A 15,470-nucleotide genomic window follows, 5' to 3' on the forward strand; every position below is an offset into this window, starting at 1 on the left:
GGGTTATGAGAGGCTGGGAGCACAGTAGAGAGAGAAATATTTTGAGGAGGTTGTTGAAAGAGGGAAGGTCAGTGGGACAGAGGGAACGAGGCCATGTCTGAACACATGGAGCAGAGGGAGTTGTGGATAAGAGGTTGTCCCATCCTGGGAGGGCAGAGGGTTTGAGCACAACATTTCAGCAAATCGCTGAGAGAGAGGAAGCAGGGGACCATGCAGAATATCTCGGCATCTGCAGTTTGATTGCTTGAGCAGGATGGTCAGCTGGGATGTAGAGGGCAGAATGTGACAGGCATTGATTCTGAGGGCTTTAACTCAGCCCTCATTCCCCCATGGCCCTGACTGAAGTGGCTGTGCCCCAGGTGAACGCAGAATGTGGCTTGACTCTGACACACGCAGCCATTTTGAAGGCCGACTCATCCACTCACACTTGGGAGGGATACCAGTCAGCAACTGAGAAAGAGTCAGCAACTTCAGAAGAGGATGTGAGAAAGTCAGTGTTTCATAAACAGCCTTCTGAGTAACTCATGGGGCTCCTGTGTTTAATCCCACAGGCGAAGATGAAGACCAGTTTGAGCAATTCATGCTCCCTCTAACTGCAGCGTTTGAAACAGTGGCACAAATGTTTAACTCAAACACCTTCAATGAACAAGACGCTAAGGTACAGCTCTTTCCAATCCCTCAACCTCAAAATGCTTCAAGCAAACTGCTGCTGTTACAGAATTGTATGAGGAGTAGATGCGGCACGGTGGCACAGTGGGTTAGCACTGCTGCCTCACAGTGCCAGGGACCCGCGGTGGCACGGTGGCACAGTGGGTTAGCACTGCTGCCTCACAGTGCCAGGGACCCGGGGTGGCACGGTGACACAGTGGGTTAGCATTGCTGCCTCACAGTGCCAGGGACCCGGGGTGGCACGGTGACACAGTGGTTAGCACTGCTGCCTCTCAGTGCCAGGGACCCGGGGCGGCACGGTGACACAGTGGTTAGCACTGCTGCCTCACAGTGCCAGGGACCCGGGGCGGCACGGTGACACAGTGGTTAGCACTGCTGCCTCACAGTGCCAGGGACCCGGGTTTGATTCCCGGCTTGGGTCACTGTCTGTGCGGAGTCAGCACATTCTCCCCGTGTCTGCGTGGGTTTCCTCCGGGTGCTCCGGTTTCCTCCCACAGTCCGAAGATGTGCGGGTTAGGTTGATTGGCCATGCTAAATTGCCCCTTAGTGTCAGGGGGATTAGCGGGGTAAATGTGTGGGGTTACGGGAATAGGGCCTGGATTGGATTGTGGTCGGTGCAGACTCGATGGGCTGAATTGGCTCCTTCTGCACAGTAAGGTTCTATGATAACTTAGTTCTGTAGCTTTGACCCCATTTGGTTGATCTGTGTGAAGCAATTTCCCATTAACACCTTTGTAGAACCCAACTAAGATCTACTTCCAAATCCATTCCCATTTTATCACCTGATTTATGTTTGACTGGGGGAGTGACTTGACCTAACAGTGTGAGTAGTGTCGATGCCTCTACGTACAATGGGTTAGTCACGAAGCTACCTCCCGTTAATTCAATTCGAACCCAGGCTACTTTGTTTCTGGGAGGAGTATTGAGCAGATGATATGCTTTGAGATGCATTCGAAGGATGAGTAATTTCCCCAAGATAGCACTGTTCCTCAGTATATAACAACCTATAAAAAAAATAATCGATTCATAACTAAGTGCAGTAGGCGATATGGCCCCTCGAGCCTTCTCCACCATTCAGTAAGATCACGGCTGATCTTCAGGATAGGGACTGGGTGGGATTGTGGACAGTGCAGATTCGATGGGCCGAATGGCCTCCTTCTGCACTGTAGGGATTCTCTGATCTCACTGTGCCCTTCACTCCACTTTCCTCCCTGTCCCCCATCACCTTTGACTCCTTGGGCAAACATTCTGTCAAACTCACCCAGACTCTGTTGTCTACAGGGGTGTCGAGGGTTATGGAGAGGGCAGACGTGTTTATTTCATTGTACTCTTTAATGTTTATTTACGCACAGCGAACACTGGTTGGTTTGGTGAGAGATCTGAGGGGAATCGCCTTTGCTTTCAACGCGAAGACCAGTTTTATGATGCTCTTTGACTGGATGTATCCTTTTTGGTGTTTGTCGAGAATTGAAAGCCGAGAAATCTGTGACTTGGATTCCGTAAGACCATAGACCATAAGACTTAGGAGCAGAATTTGACCACTCAGCCCATTGGGTCTGCTCCACCATTCAGTCCTGGCTGATATTTTTCTCATTTCCATTCTCCTGCCTTTTCTCCATAACCCCTGATCCTCTTATTAATCAAGAACCCATCTATCTCTGACTTAAAAACACTCAATGACCTGGCCTCCACAGCCTTCTGCGGCAAAGAGTTCCACAGATTCACCTCTCTCTGGCTGAAGAAATTCCTCCTCATCTCTGTTTTAAAGGATCGTCCCTTTAGCCTGAGGTTGTGCCCTCTGGTTCTAGTTTTTCCTACTAGTGGAAACGTCCTCTCCACGTCCACTCTATCCAGGCCTCGCAGTATCCTGTAAGTTTCAATAAGATCTCCCCTCATCCTTCTAAACTCCAACGAGTACAGACCCAGAGTCCTCAACCGTTCCTCATACAGCAAGCTCTTCATTCCAGGGATCATTCATGTGAACTTTCTCTGGACCTTTTCCAAGGTCAGCACATCCATTCTTAGATATGGGGTCCAAAACTGTTCACAATTTTCCAAATGGGGTCTGACCAGAGCCTTATACAGCCTCAGAAGTGCATCCCTGCTCTTGTATTCTAGCCCTTTCGACATGAATGCTAACATTGCATTTGCCTTCCTAACTGCCAACTGAACCTGCACGTTAACCTTAAGAGAATCTTGAACAAGGATTCCCAAGTCCCTTTGTGTTTCTGATTTCCTAAGCATTTTCCCATTTAGAAAATAGTCTATCCTCCGTTCCTCCTTCCAAAGTGCATAACCTCACACTTTTCCACATTGTATTCCATCTGCCACTTCTTTGCCCACTCTCCGAACCTGTCCAAGTCCTTCTGCAGCCCCCCTGCTTCCTCAATACTACCTGTCCCTCTACATATCTTTGCATCATCTGCAAACTTAGCAACAGTGCCTTCAGTTCCTTCCTCCAAATGGTTAATGTATATTGTGAAATATACATTGTGTATATATATATATAATATATGGATATATATATGGATTCCGAGGTTAACTGGAAAGAGGGCAGCTGTATTTTTGGATTTTGGTTTGAGTTCTGCTCTGTCTGTTTTGTGTAGTTGCGAAGCAGTGCGTGGATACAGGTGAGTGCAGTAACCGTCTGAGAGAGGCCACGGCACATCGCCTGGCCTGTGCACTGTGTGACTCCGAGGTGGCATGAAGCCAGGACTTACACACAACCCACTGGAATGATTTTGTTTCTTGCGATGGGTGGACAACTGTCTGCAGCCCATGTTGGAGATGAACCCAATGTGACACACTTTTAAACACAGTTTACTGACGGGGATTAAAGAGGACTCCTCTGGTCCCTGTGGGCTGTCTGTGATCTGCGCAGGCGAGAATGATTATTGACTCAACAAACACACAAACAGATAAAACGGCTTCATGTGTTGCTTAAAGGCACCCTGATCACTTCAGTGCCTTCACATTGCTTTAGTGTCAACACAAAGGGACTTGGGCTTTCCGCCAACACTGAACCCGTGCAACGTAAAGCATACGTTGAAGCCAAACCGATTCCAAAGCGAAGCGAGTTAGATTATCTCCTGTCAGAAATCTCACTCCGGTTTCAAGTTCATAGATCCGGATTCAGGCTGCAAGATGCAAAGCTGCTGCTGTGAATGCTCTCTTCTGCCCCTGTGTGAGTGAAAGGGGTCAACTGGCAGGCAGCTGACGAGCATCTGTCCATCTATGGCTACTGATAGCTTGAGAGCGCCATCGCCAGACGGTTTAGTCTGTGATCTATTTAAAGATCGCCCTGTCCTTTCTAACCAGTGTTTGTGGTGGTGACATGGAAGCGAGTGTGGGAAGTAGGTCAAGGATTTCAGCAGATCCAGTCACAAGTCTAAACTCGTTCTCCCGCTGTGCTGACAGGAGGGAAGTCTTCCCAAATTTCAACAAATCTAGACACACGAGCTTGGAAACTTTCAGAACAATGGAGTGTTCCTCTGTTGTTGTAACCTGTAAAGATATCCGCTCTCCATCAGGGGAAAATGTTCAGTGTCTGCCAGTAACAGTGATTTCTTGGCTACCAAAGTTTTAAACTCGAGGGAAAAGCTTTTTCGGGGGAGGCAGTGGAGTGGTGGTAACATCCCTGGACTAGTGATGCAGAGGCCCAGGCTAATGCCCTGGGGACACGGGCTCAGATCCCACCATGGCAGCCGGTGGAATTTAAATTCAATTAATGAAATCTGGAATTGAAAAAATTAGTCGAATGATGACCATGAAACCATTGTCGTAAAAACCCTCGGTCACTAAATGTCCTTTTAGTGAAGGAAATCTGCCATCCTTACCCGGTCTGACCAGCATGTGACTGCAGAGCCACAGCAAGTTGGTTGGCTGTAAACTGCCCTCTGAAATGGTGTAGCAACCCACAGGGGATAGATATCACTGACACCACAGCCCAGGGAGGAGTAAAAGGATCTGTTCAGATTTATATATTTCTCAGAGAACACCTTCCCTTCACAAAACTGGATGCGATGATATAAATCTCAGTCATTTTGGAGCAAAAAATATAAGCACATAAATAGAACATAGAACACTACAGCGCAGTACAGGCCCTTCGGCCCTCGATGTTGCGCCGACCAGTGGTACCAATCTAAAGCCCCTCTAATCTACACTATTCCAATATCATCCATATGTTTATCCAATGACCATTTGAATGCTCTTAATGTTGACGAGCCCACTACTGCTGCAGGCAGGGCATTCCATGCCCTTTCCACTCTCTGAGTAAAGAACCTACCTCTAACATCTGTCCTATATCTCTCACCCCTCAATTTAAAGCTATGTCCCCTCGTGCTAGCCATCACCATCCGAGGAAAAAGGCTCTCACTATCCACCCTATCTAATCCTCTGATCATCTTGTATGCCTCTATTCAGTCACATCTTAACCTTCTTCTCTCTAACGAAAACATCCTCAAGCCCCTCAGCCTTTCCTCATACGATTTTCCCACCATACCAGGCAACATCCTGGTAAATCTCCTCTGCACCCTTTCCAACACTTCCACATCTTTCCTATAATACGGCGACCAGAACTGTACGCAATACTCCAAATGCGGCCGCACCAGAGTTTTGTACAGTTGCAGCATGACCTCCTGGCTCCGAAACTCAATCCCTCTACCAATAAAAGCTAACACACCGTACGTCTTCTTAACAACCCTATCAACCTGGGTGCCAACTTTCAGGGATCTATGCACATGGACACCCAGATCCCTCTGTTCATCCACACTACAAGTATCTTACCATTAGCCCAGTACTCTGTATTCCTGTTACTCCTTCCAAAGTGAATCACCTCCGCACTGTCTACAACTCCACCGACTTTAGTGTCATCCGCAAATTTACTAATCCATCCTTCCACGCCCTCATCCAGGTCATTAATAAAAATGACAAACAGCAGTGGCCCCAAAACAGATCCTTGCGGTACACCACTAGTAACTGAACTCCAGGATGAATATTTCCCATCAACCACCACCCTCTATTTTCTTACATCTAGCCAATTCCTGATCCAAACCACTAAATCACCCTCAATCCCATGTGTCTGTATTTTTTGCAAAAGCTTACCATGGGGAACCTTATCAAACGCTTTGCTGAAATCCATATACACCACATCAACCACTTTACCCTCATCCACCTCTTTGGTCACCTTCTCAAATACATAGGGGCAGAAGCAAACCAGGCAGCTCATTAAACCTGTTCTGTCATCACCATGATTATTTGATTTGATTTGATTTATTACTTTCACATGTATTAACAGACAGTGAAAAGTATTATTTCTTGCGTGCTGTACAGACAAAGCATACAGTTCATAGAGAAGGAAAGGAGAGTGCAGAATGTAGTGTTACAGTCACAGCTAGGGTGTAGAGAAAGATCAACTTAATGCAAGGTCAGTCCATTCAAAAATCTGACAGCAGCAGGGAAGAAGCTGTTTTTGAGTCGGTTGGTACATGACCTCAGACTTTTGTATCTTTTTCCTGACGGGAGAGGGTGGAAGAGAGAATGTCCGGGGTGCAAGGGGTCCTTAATTATGCTGGTTGCTTTGCCGAGGCAGTGGGAAGTGTAGACAGAGTCAATGGATGGGAGGCTGGTTTGCGTGATGGATTGGGCTACATTCATGATCTTTTGTAGTTCCTTGCGGTCTTGAGCAGAGCAGGAGCCATACCAAGCTGTGATACAACCAGAAAGAATGTTTTCTATGGTGCATCTGTAAAAGTTGGTGAGAGTCATAGCTGACATGCCAAATTTCCTTAGTCTTCTGAGAAAGTAGAGGCGTTGGTGGGGCTTTCTTAACTATAGTGTCGGCATGGGGGGACCAGGACAGGTTGTTGATGATCTGGACACCTAAAAACTTGGAAGTTCTTGACCCTTATGGCTGGTCTGGGGCTTCAACTACACTTTTCCGTCCGCATCCACTGACTCCGTGAGAGACAAAACATCTGTCTATCCCAAAGACACTTAAATCTGAGCTTTTCAATGACATTCCCACATGGGAATAATCACAACAGTATTCTCCTGTTTTAGAATTATTACTGATCTTTAAGCTGAAGCCTTGTCTGGTAATACACTCAACTCTGAACAGAAAGGTTGTGGGTTCGAGTCCCACTCCAGAGACTCCAGCCGATAAAGAGGCACTTACACTGTCAGAGATGAATACTGAAAGAAAGCTGCACTGACGGAGGGCCAATATGTTGGAACAGAGAGAGAGCTGCACTATTGGGGCGGCACAGTGACACAGTGGTTAGCACTGCTGCCTCACAGCGCCACGGACCCGGGTTCAATTCCAGCCTCGGGTCACTGTCTGTGTGGAGTCTGCACGTTCTCCCCATGTCTGTGTGGGTTTCCTCCGGGTGCTCCGGTTTCCTCCCACAGTCCAAAAGGTATGTGGGTTAGGTTGATTGGCCATGATAAATTGACCCTCGTGTTGTGGGGATTAGCAGTGTAAATATGTGGTGTTATGGGAATAGGACATGGGTGGGATTGTGGTCCGTGCAGACGTGATGGGCCGTATGGCCTGCACTGTAGGGATTCTAGGATTCTATTGGAGATACAGCGCTGAAGGGGCACTGTGGATGAAGCATCAAGACCCCGATTCCCTGTTGCTGAGAATGTTAAAGATCCCAGACCACTCTTCAAGTACCGGGTAGATAGTTCTCCTGATGTCTTGGGCGATATTTCTCCTGCGAGCAATATTGCTGAGGACAGACAGACTGCTTGTTTACTTCCCACCTGTGAGATCTTGCTGTGTACAAAATGGTTTTCATGGTTGCCTAAGTAACGGTGAGTTGAGCAGTAATTGTTCATGAGGCACTGAGAGAGGTTTGTGAGAGAGGTGATAATTGCTCTGTAAATGCAGGCTTTTACCTTCCAGTCAGTCACTTCAATGCAGTCATTGATATTACGTAAGGAAATATTGAAGCCCTTTAAATCTAACCTTCTTTCTCCCTTGTTTCCTCGAACGTTGAGTCAAGTTCCAATGATAGATATTTGTTTGAACTCTTGACGTAATTTCCTTAACTTGTGTGCTGACAGCTATCCCACCTACATGCCAATACTTCAGCGTGTTGTCGAACTTTGGTATCATGACCCAGCATGCACCACACCCATCCTCAAACTGATGGCTGAACTGGTCCATAACAGGTAAAGTAGCCCTCTGGACATGACTCTCCCCTGCCCTTCAACCAGATCTATCAGTGTGAGGAAGTTGTGAAAATGGGGTTTGACACTTTACTGTGGTATTACTGTGATGTGCGCACAGTACAGTAGAGCTGTCTCTGCTCTAACCATGCCTTGGAGATTTCACCATGTCTTTTTGATGTGAATGGTATTGTTTGGAACACAGGGACATAGGAATTAGGAGCAGAAGTTGGCAAATTCATCCCTTCGAGCCTGCTCCGCCATTCAATCAGATCATGGCCGATCTCTCCCTGGTCTCAAATCCACCTCCCCACCTCTTCCCCATATCCCCTTATCCCTTTTTATTAGAAATATACCTATCTCCTTCTTGAACCCATTCAACGATTCAGACTCAACCGCGCTCTGGGGCAGCAAGTTCCACAAATTCACCACCCTCTGCGAGAAGTAGTTCCTCCTCATCTCAGTTTTAAATCTACCGCCTCTCAACCCATACCTGCGACCTCTTGTTCGAGATTGCCCCTCAAGATGAAACATTTGGTCTACATTTACTTTATCAATCCCTTTTAATATTTTATGTACCTCGATCAGATCCCCTCTCATCCTTCTAAACCCCAGCGAGTACAAGCCCAAACTGTTTAATCTTTCCTCATACGTCAACCCTTTCATCCCCGGAATCAATCTGGTGAACTTCCTCTGAACTGCCTCCAATGCCACCAAATCCTCCCTCAAATAAGGAGACCAAAACTGGACACAATACTCCAGCTGTGGTCTCACCAACACCCTATACAATTACAACAACATTTCTCTACTCAATACTCCAGTCCCTTTGCAATAAAGGCCAACATCCCATTAGCCTTTTTATTACATGCTGCATCTTTCTGCGATTTGTGGGGTGACACGGTGGCACAGTGGTTAGCACTGCTGCCTCACAGCGCCAGGAACCCAGTTCGATTCCCAGCTTGGATCACTGTCTGTGTGGAGTTTACACTTTCTCCCCGTGTCTGCGTGGGTTTCCTCCGGGTGCTCTTGTTTCCTCCCACAGTCCGAAAGATGTGCTGGTTAGGGTGCATTGACCATGCTAAATTCTCCCTCAGTGAACCCGAACAGGCGCTGGAGTGTGGTGACGAGGGGATTTTCACAGAAACTTCATTGCAGTGTTAATGTAAGCCTACTTGTGGCTAATAAATAAACTTTTAAAGTTCATGAACACAGACACCCAGATCCCTCTGCCCAGATGCATTTTGAACCTGCTTTCCATTTCGGTAATAATTTGCCTTTCTATTTTTCTGCCAAAATGGACAACCTCACGAATCCACATTAAACTCCATCTGCCAAATTTTGGCCCATTCTCCTCACCTATCCAAATCCGTCTATAACATTTTTCCCACCTATTTTTGTGTCATCCGCAAATTCTGCTACGTTACACTCCGTCCCTGCTTGCAGATCATTTATATAGATTGTAAATAGTTGAGGTCCGAGGACTGACCCCTGCGGCACCCCGCTCGTTACATTTCGCCAGCCATCCCGACACCCTGACGCTCTGCTTGGGTTGAGATCTGACCAGCTTTGCTGCAGAACGCGGTGCTTGAAATGTTTGATTTCTCCTTGGTGATGAGGTTTGCATCCAGACGTTGCAATGTTAGAATTGACCTTTTTGCTGCCCCCCGCCCCTTGCAGGTCGCAGCGGCTACAGTTTGACGTGTCTTCTCCAAATGGGATTCTCCTTTTTCGAGAGACCAGCAAAATGATTACAACCTACGGTCAGTGTGATTTAACTTTGCTCTAACTCTGTTGTGATTGTCTTTACTCGTCTTTCCCTGTGTCCCTCCCCAGCTGATGCTCGCCCTCTGTATGCTGCTCTAGATTTTCTTCAGCCACTATGTGAACTTGCTCACGATACAGTTGTGAATGTGCCCCCTTGCTGCATTGGTTAAGGTTCTGCTAAATATCTCCTCCCTGTTGACAACTCCTCTTGCTGCTAAAGCTCTGTTTACTCCTCACTGCTTCAGTGCCCGAGAGCAGCATGATGCCATGCTCTGCCCTGCCCTGCCCCCGAGACCTGAATCTCTTCCATGGTGCCCATAAATCGATGCATCCTCTGTGGAGACACTGGCTAATCACTGGGCTCAGAGCAAGAACGTGAGCTCTGTAACACTCGCACAGATTGCCACGGGCTGTAAGCTTTTTAAATTTGTTCGTCCGTGGGATGTGGGTCTCTCTCTGGCATGGCCAGCTTCTGTTGCCCTTGAACTGAATGGCTTGCTCGGCCTTTTCAGAGGGCGGTTTAGGATCTAGAGTCACGTGAAGGGCAACAGATTTCCTTCCCTAAAGCAAGTTATTGAACTGGATGGGCTTTTATGGCAATCGATAACAGTCTCATTCCTAAAACCAGCTTTGCGTTCCAGACCTATTAATTGAGTTTAAATTCCACCAGCTGTCATGGGATTTGAACCCAGTCCCCTGGGCCTCTGGTCCAGTGACATTACCACACCACTGCCTGCCCCAGGTTATCAGATGCCACTTTGTGAATGATTAATTCTGACCATCATGCATTAAGGGTATTGTTGCCAACAACATTTACTTCATCTTGTGACACAGGATAATTGCACAGCTTGACATTACTGCACATGGACTGGTCGGAAGCACACAGGATTACACTCTTACATTAATCCTCTGACCCTTGCTCACTGCCGGGATTGCAGGAGTATCCTGATAGTATCGTTCAGTTTGTAATGAGCTTGCAACAATTGTAGAGGAATCTAATTGCTTTCCATCACAGCCACAATCTTCACCAGAATCTATCTTATTCAAGCATCTTGACTCGGATCTGCCTCAAAAGAACAAAGAAAATTACAGCACAGGAACAGGCCCTTCGGCCCTCCAAGCCTGCACTGACCATGCTGCCCGGCTGAACTAAAACCCCCGACCCTTCCGGGGACCATATCCCTCTATTCCCATCCTATTCATGTATTTGTCCAGACACTCCTTAAAGGTCACGGCCGTATCCGCTTCCACTACCTCCTCCGGCAATGAGTTCCAGGCATCCATCACCCTCTGTAAAAAATCTGCCTCGTACATCTCCTTTAAACCTTGCCCCTCGCACCTTAAACCTGTGCCAAATTCAAGGATTCAAGAGTCAGCGTGATTTCAGACAAGGTCCAGGGACCACCGTTTGATCATACTCAGAATAATGGCCTCTGATAATGGCAGGAGCCTGTGTCTGCCAGGGAAGCTGTACTCAGTTGAGCTGACACTAGCTCCCAAGTGCCTCCCACTGACCCGGTGTTTGTCATTAGACATCTCCAGGAGAAATGCCAAGGACATGAGCTTCTACACCATGTTTGTTGATCCTACCAAGGCCTTTAACACAATAGTGAGAGCCTCTGAAAGTTCATGGAGAAATTCAGCTGCCCTGGGAAATTCATCATCATGGTTTTACAGTCCACGATGCTCACCTAAGACCTCGATTACAGTTTCTGATCCATGCCCAGTCACTAATGGAGTTAAACGGGAATGCGTGCTGGCTGATAGTATCATTCAGTTTGTAATGAGCTTGCAACAGTCGGAGAGGAATCTAACTACTTTCCATCACAGCCACAATCTTCACCAGAATCTATCTTATTCAAGCATCTTGACTCGGATCTGCCTCAATCTTTGGCATATTTTTCTCCGTCTGCCTCACCACTGGCATCATCCGATGGTGATTCTGACATTGGAATCAGGTATATCGGGGGAACTGCTCTGTCTGAGATGACTCCAGGTAAAGACCAAGGACTCCAAGGACCTGGTTCGTGATTTCTCTTGTGCCAGTGACTGTGCACGCACAGCTAGTTCAGAGCCAGACATGCAATGCAGCATAGACTTATTCAGAACGCATGCCATAACCTTGGTCTCACAATCATGAAGGAAACTGAAGTCATGTACCAGCCTGCTGCAGGAAAGCCCTGCCGTGAACCCAAGATTTTAGTCCATGACCAGAAGTGATGGATAAGTGCCCTTAAGCTGTTCACTCCCTCAGGTTATCTATGTTAACGATGAGACACAGGCAAGAATTGGCAACGCAAGTGTCGCCTTCAGGAGACTTCGAACGTCAGTCTGGGAGCAAAGAGGAGTGAGTCAGCCAACCATTGAGCAATCATCCTACCCACACGAAAGCAAACCACTGTAGATGCTGCAAAGCTAACTGGCCTGTAGTTTCCTGCTTTCTGTCTGCCTCCTTTCTTTAATGGAGGAGTTACATTCGCTATGTTCCAATCTGATGGGACTGTTCCAGGATCTAGGGAAATGTCCTCTCTCAGCAGCCACTTCTTTTAACATCATCGGATAAAGTCCACGAGGGACTTGTCAACCTATAATTTGAATAATTTTCTCAGTACCCTTTCCCTGGTCATTGTAATTATTCTAAGTTCCTCCCTCGCTTTCACCTCTTGATGCAGACTTACTTCTGGGAAGTTATTTGTATCCTCTACAGTGAAAACCAATGCAAATATTTGTTCTATTCATTCGCCATATACTTATTTTACATTATTAATTTCCCAGTCTCACACTCTACAGGATCAACACTCGTTTAACTTTTTTCCTTTTTAAATACCCGTAGAAACTCTTACTGCTTTCTTTCAAACTCCAATTTCTTTCTCTTTAATCTTTTAGTCATTCTCTGCTGTTCTTTATGTTCTGTCCGATCTTCTGACCTGCCACTCAACCTGGTGGAATCCTTGAACTTGGTACTATTGTTAACTTCCTGAGTTAGCCATTGTTGGTGCATTCCCTTAGAGTTTTTTTCTTTCTCACTGGAATGGATATGTTCTGAATTTTCTCCTGAAATGTGTATCTTCACTGTCCTGTTCCTGAGCCTAACTTTCCATTTCATTTTAGCCAGCTCTGTTTCCATGCCCTCATAATTGTCCTTATTTGAGTTTAAAACACTAGTCTTGGATCCACTCTTGTCTCCCTCAAATATGTAGGCCAGACCAGGTAAGGGTGGCTGATTTCCCTCCCTAAAGGACACGGTAGCACAGTGGTCAGCACTGCTGCCTCACCGCGCCAGGGACCCGGATTCGATTCCCGGTTTGGGTCACTGTCTGTGTGGAGTCTGCACATTCTCCCCGTGTCTGCATGGGTTTCCTCCGGGTGCTCCGGTTTCCTCCCACATTCTGAAAGATGTGCTGGTTAGGGTGCATTGACCTGAACAGGCGCCGGAGTGTGGCAACTAGGGGAATTTCACAGTAACTTCATTGCAGTGTTAATGTAAGCCTTACTTGTGACTAATAAATAAACTTTACTTTTACTTTGTTGAACCTGGTGGGTTCTTAAAACAATTGATGATAGTTTCATGGTCTAAGACTAGCTTTCGATACCGGATTTATTAATTGAATTTGAATTCCACCAGCTGCCTTGGTGAGATTTGAACCCATGTCCCTGGAACATCAGTCTGGACCTCTGGATTACTGATCCAGTGACATTACTGTGACACTGCCAGCTCCCCAGAAAGTCTGGCACTCACTTACCAAAGCACACCTGGTACAACCAAATAAAACACCATGTGGCCTCTTTCAAACGGAAGAGCATTTCAGGAGCAGAGAGCAAACACAAGGAAATCCCAAAAGAGCAGCTCACCCGAAACTCTGTCGTCTGTGGAATCTTGTCCTATTTATCTGGGTGCAGGTATAGCCTTAGCAGTCACTGACATAGCCACCAGAGTCCGACCAAACACCCTATATGGTGAACAGTTGCTGCTTTGCTGATGTGACATATCCTTCCTCCAGGCATCAACTCCAGTAGGTCCTCTCTCATTCACCAAAGGTAGGTTTGTTCTTCAGTGTGCACTGACACAAGATCATCAGTAGGATGGGGTGCAGAGCAGGGGTTCATCCAGGGCACTAATTCCAGTGGAACTATCACTGCAGGGCAAGGTGATGTCACGATAAGCAAGCAAACAGTTCACTGTCAGGATAAGCAGGCACACAGTGACCAGAACCTGATGGTTTGCAGCCCAGGGAGTGACTCAGTTGGTTGCTCTGAAAGAATGATAGTAGATTGCTGTGGCAGATCGATGGGACAAATAGCCTCGTCCTGTCTATAATGACCTCTGTGAAATAGTTGAAGATTTCGGAAAAGCAAAAGAAGCTGTGACCTTTTTTCTCCTTGTGTTTTGTTCAAACAGGTAACCGTATCCTGACTTTGGGAGAGGTGCCAAAGGACCAAGTTTACGGGCTGAAGCTGAAGGGAATTTCCATTTGCTTCTCCATGTTAAAGGCAGCTCTCAGTGGCAACTACGTTAACTTTGGGGTCTTCCGTCTCTATGGTGACGACGCACTCGATAATGCTTTGCAAACATTCATTAAGCTCCTCCTGTCAATCCCTCACAGTGACTTACTGGTTCGTGTTCTTACCCTCAGTATTTTACATTTCTTCACAGTGTATGAGTGTCCCTGGCTGGGCCAGTATTTATTGCCTATCCTTAATTGCCCTTGAGAAGGTGAGCTATCATGTGGAACCGCTGCAGTTGCTGCGGTGTAGGTACACCCACAGTGCTGTTAGGGAGGGAGTTCCAGGATTTTGATCCAGCGATGATGAAGGAACGGCGATATATTTCCAAGTCAGGATGGGATATGCCTTGGAGGGGAACTTGCAGGTGGTGGTGTTCCCATGCATCTGTTGACCTTGTCCTTCTAGGTAGTAGCAGTCGTAGGTTTGGAAAGTGCTGCCTCAGGAGCCTTGGTGAGTTCTTGCAGTGAATCTTTTGATTTGACACACTGCTGAGACTGATCATTGGGGATGGAGGGGGTGGATGTTTGTAGATGGGGTGCCAATCAAGCGGGGCTGCTTTGTCCTGGATGGTGGCAAGTTTCTTGAGTGCTGTTGGAGCTGCTCCCATCCAGGCAAGTGGAGAGTATTTCATCACACTCCTGACTTGTGCCTTGTCGACGGTGGATAGGCTTTGGAGAGCCAGGAGATGAGTTACTTGCCGCAGTATTCCAGCCTCTAACCTGCTCTTGTAGTCACAATATTTATATGGCTGGGTCCAGTTCAGTTTTGGTCGATGGTAACCCCCAGGGTATTGAGAGTGAGAGATTCAGTGATGGTTACACCATTGAATGTCAAGGGGAGAATGGTTGGATCAACACTTATTGAAGACTATCTTTGTCTAGCATTTGTGTGTCACGTATTTTACTTGTCACTTATCGGGTAGCGTACTTGTGTTTTCGGAACATATTTCTCTGAACGAATATATCTGAAAGTGTGGCTATTGGTGGGCAGGGGTGTGAGGTTTATCAAGGAGACAGTACAAGTCACACAGCTAAACCCACTTGGAGTAATTGATAACTGTGTGAGGGTTGTTGGAGGAATCTATCACTCGGCCCCTTGTACTCGATTGACTGATCCCTGCATCCCAATAGTCTTGAAGGTCAATCATCTATGTGGGATTCTTGTGTAAGATTACAGCAACTCATTGCATCTTAACTGTCATGCTTTCTGCTTGTGTTACTTCCTTCCATGAGAGAAATGTCCTCCTCCCACCCCACACCTCGGTTCTTCAGAACTCTGAGTCACTTGGCCAAACTCTTTCTGTACCGTGTGGGAATGCGGCAGCATTTTCTGGGACAGTCTGTGGACCACAGCCTTTC

At 46.9% G+C, this 15,470-nt stretch overlaps 1 protein-coding gene across 3 annotated transcripts in view; it reads left to right on the plus strand.

Annotated features, from left to right (window-relative positions):
* xpo7 (exportin 7) overlaps window positions 1-15,470 on the plus strand; it is a 134,651-nt gene that overhangs the window by 106,924 nt on the left and 12,257 nt on the right. For all 3 annotated transcript variants that reach the window (XM_078239648.1, XM_078239647.1, XM_078239649.1), the window contains 5 exons: window positions 552-658; window positions 2,022-2,110; window positions 7,738-7,845; window positions 9,520-9,602; window positions 14,006-14,220. In XM_078239648.1, the coding sequence (XP_078095774.1) occupies window positions 552-658; window positions 2,022-2,110; window positions 7,738-7,845; window positions 9,520-9,602; window positions 14,006-14,220 (602 nt within the window). The remainder of the gene's footprint in view (window positions 1-551; window positions 659-2,021; window positions 2,111-7,737; window positions 7,846-9,519; window positions 9,603-14,005; window positions 14,221-15,470) is intronic.

Source organism: Mustelus asterias, chromosome 22 (genome assembly GCF_964213995.1).
Source record: "Mustelus asterias chromosome 22, sMusAst1.hap1.1, whole genome shotgun sequence".
NCBI classification, from domain to species: Eukaryota; Metazoa; Chordata; class Chondrichthyes; order Carcharhiniformes; family Triakidae; genus Mustelus; species Mustelus asterias.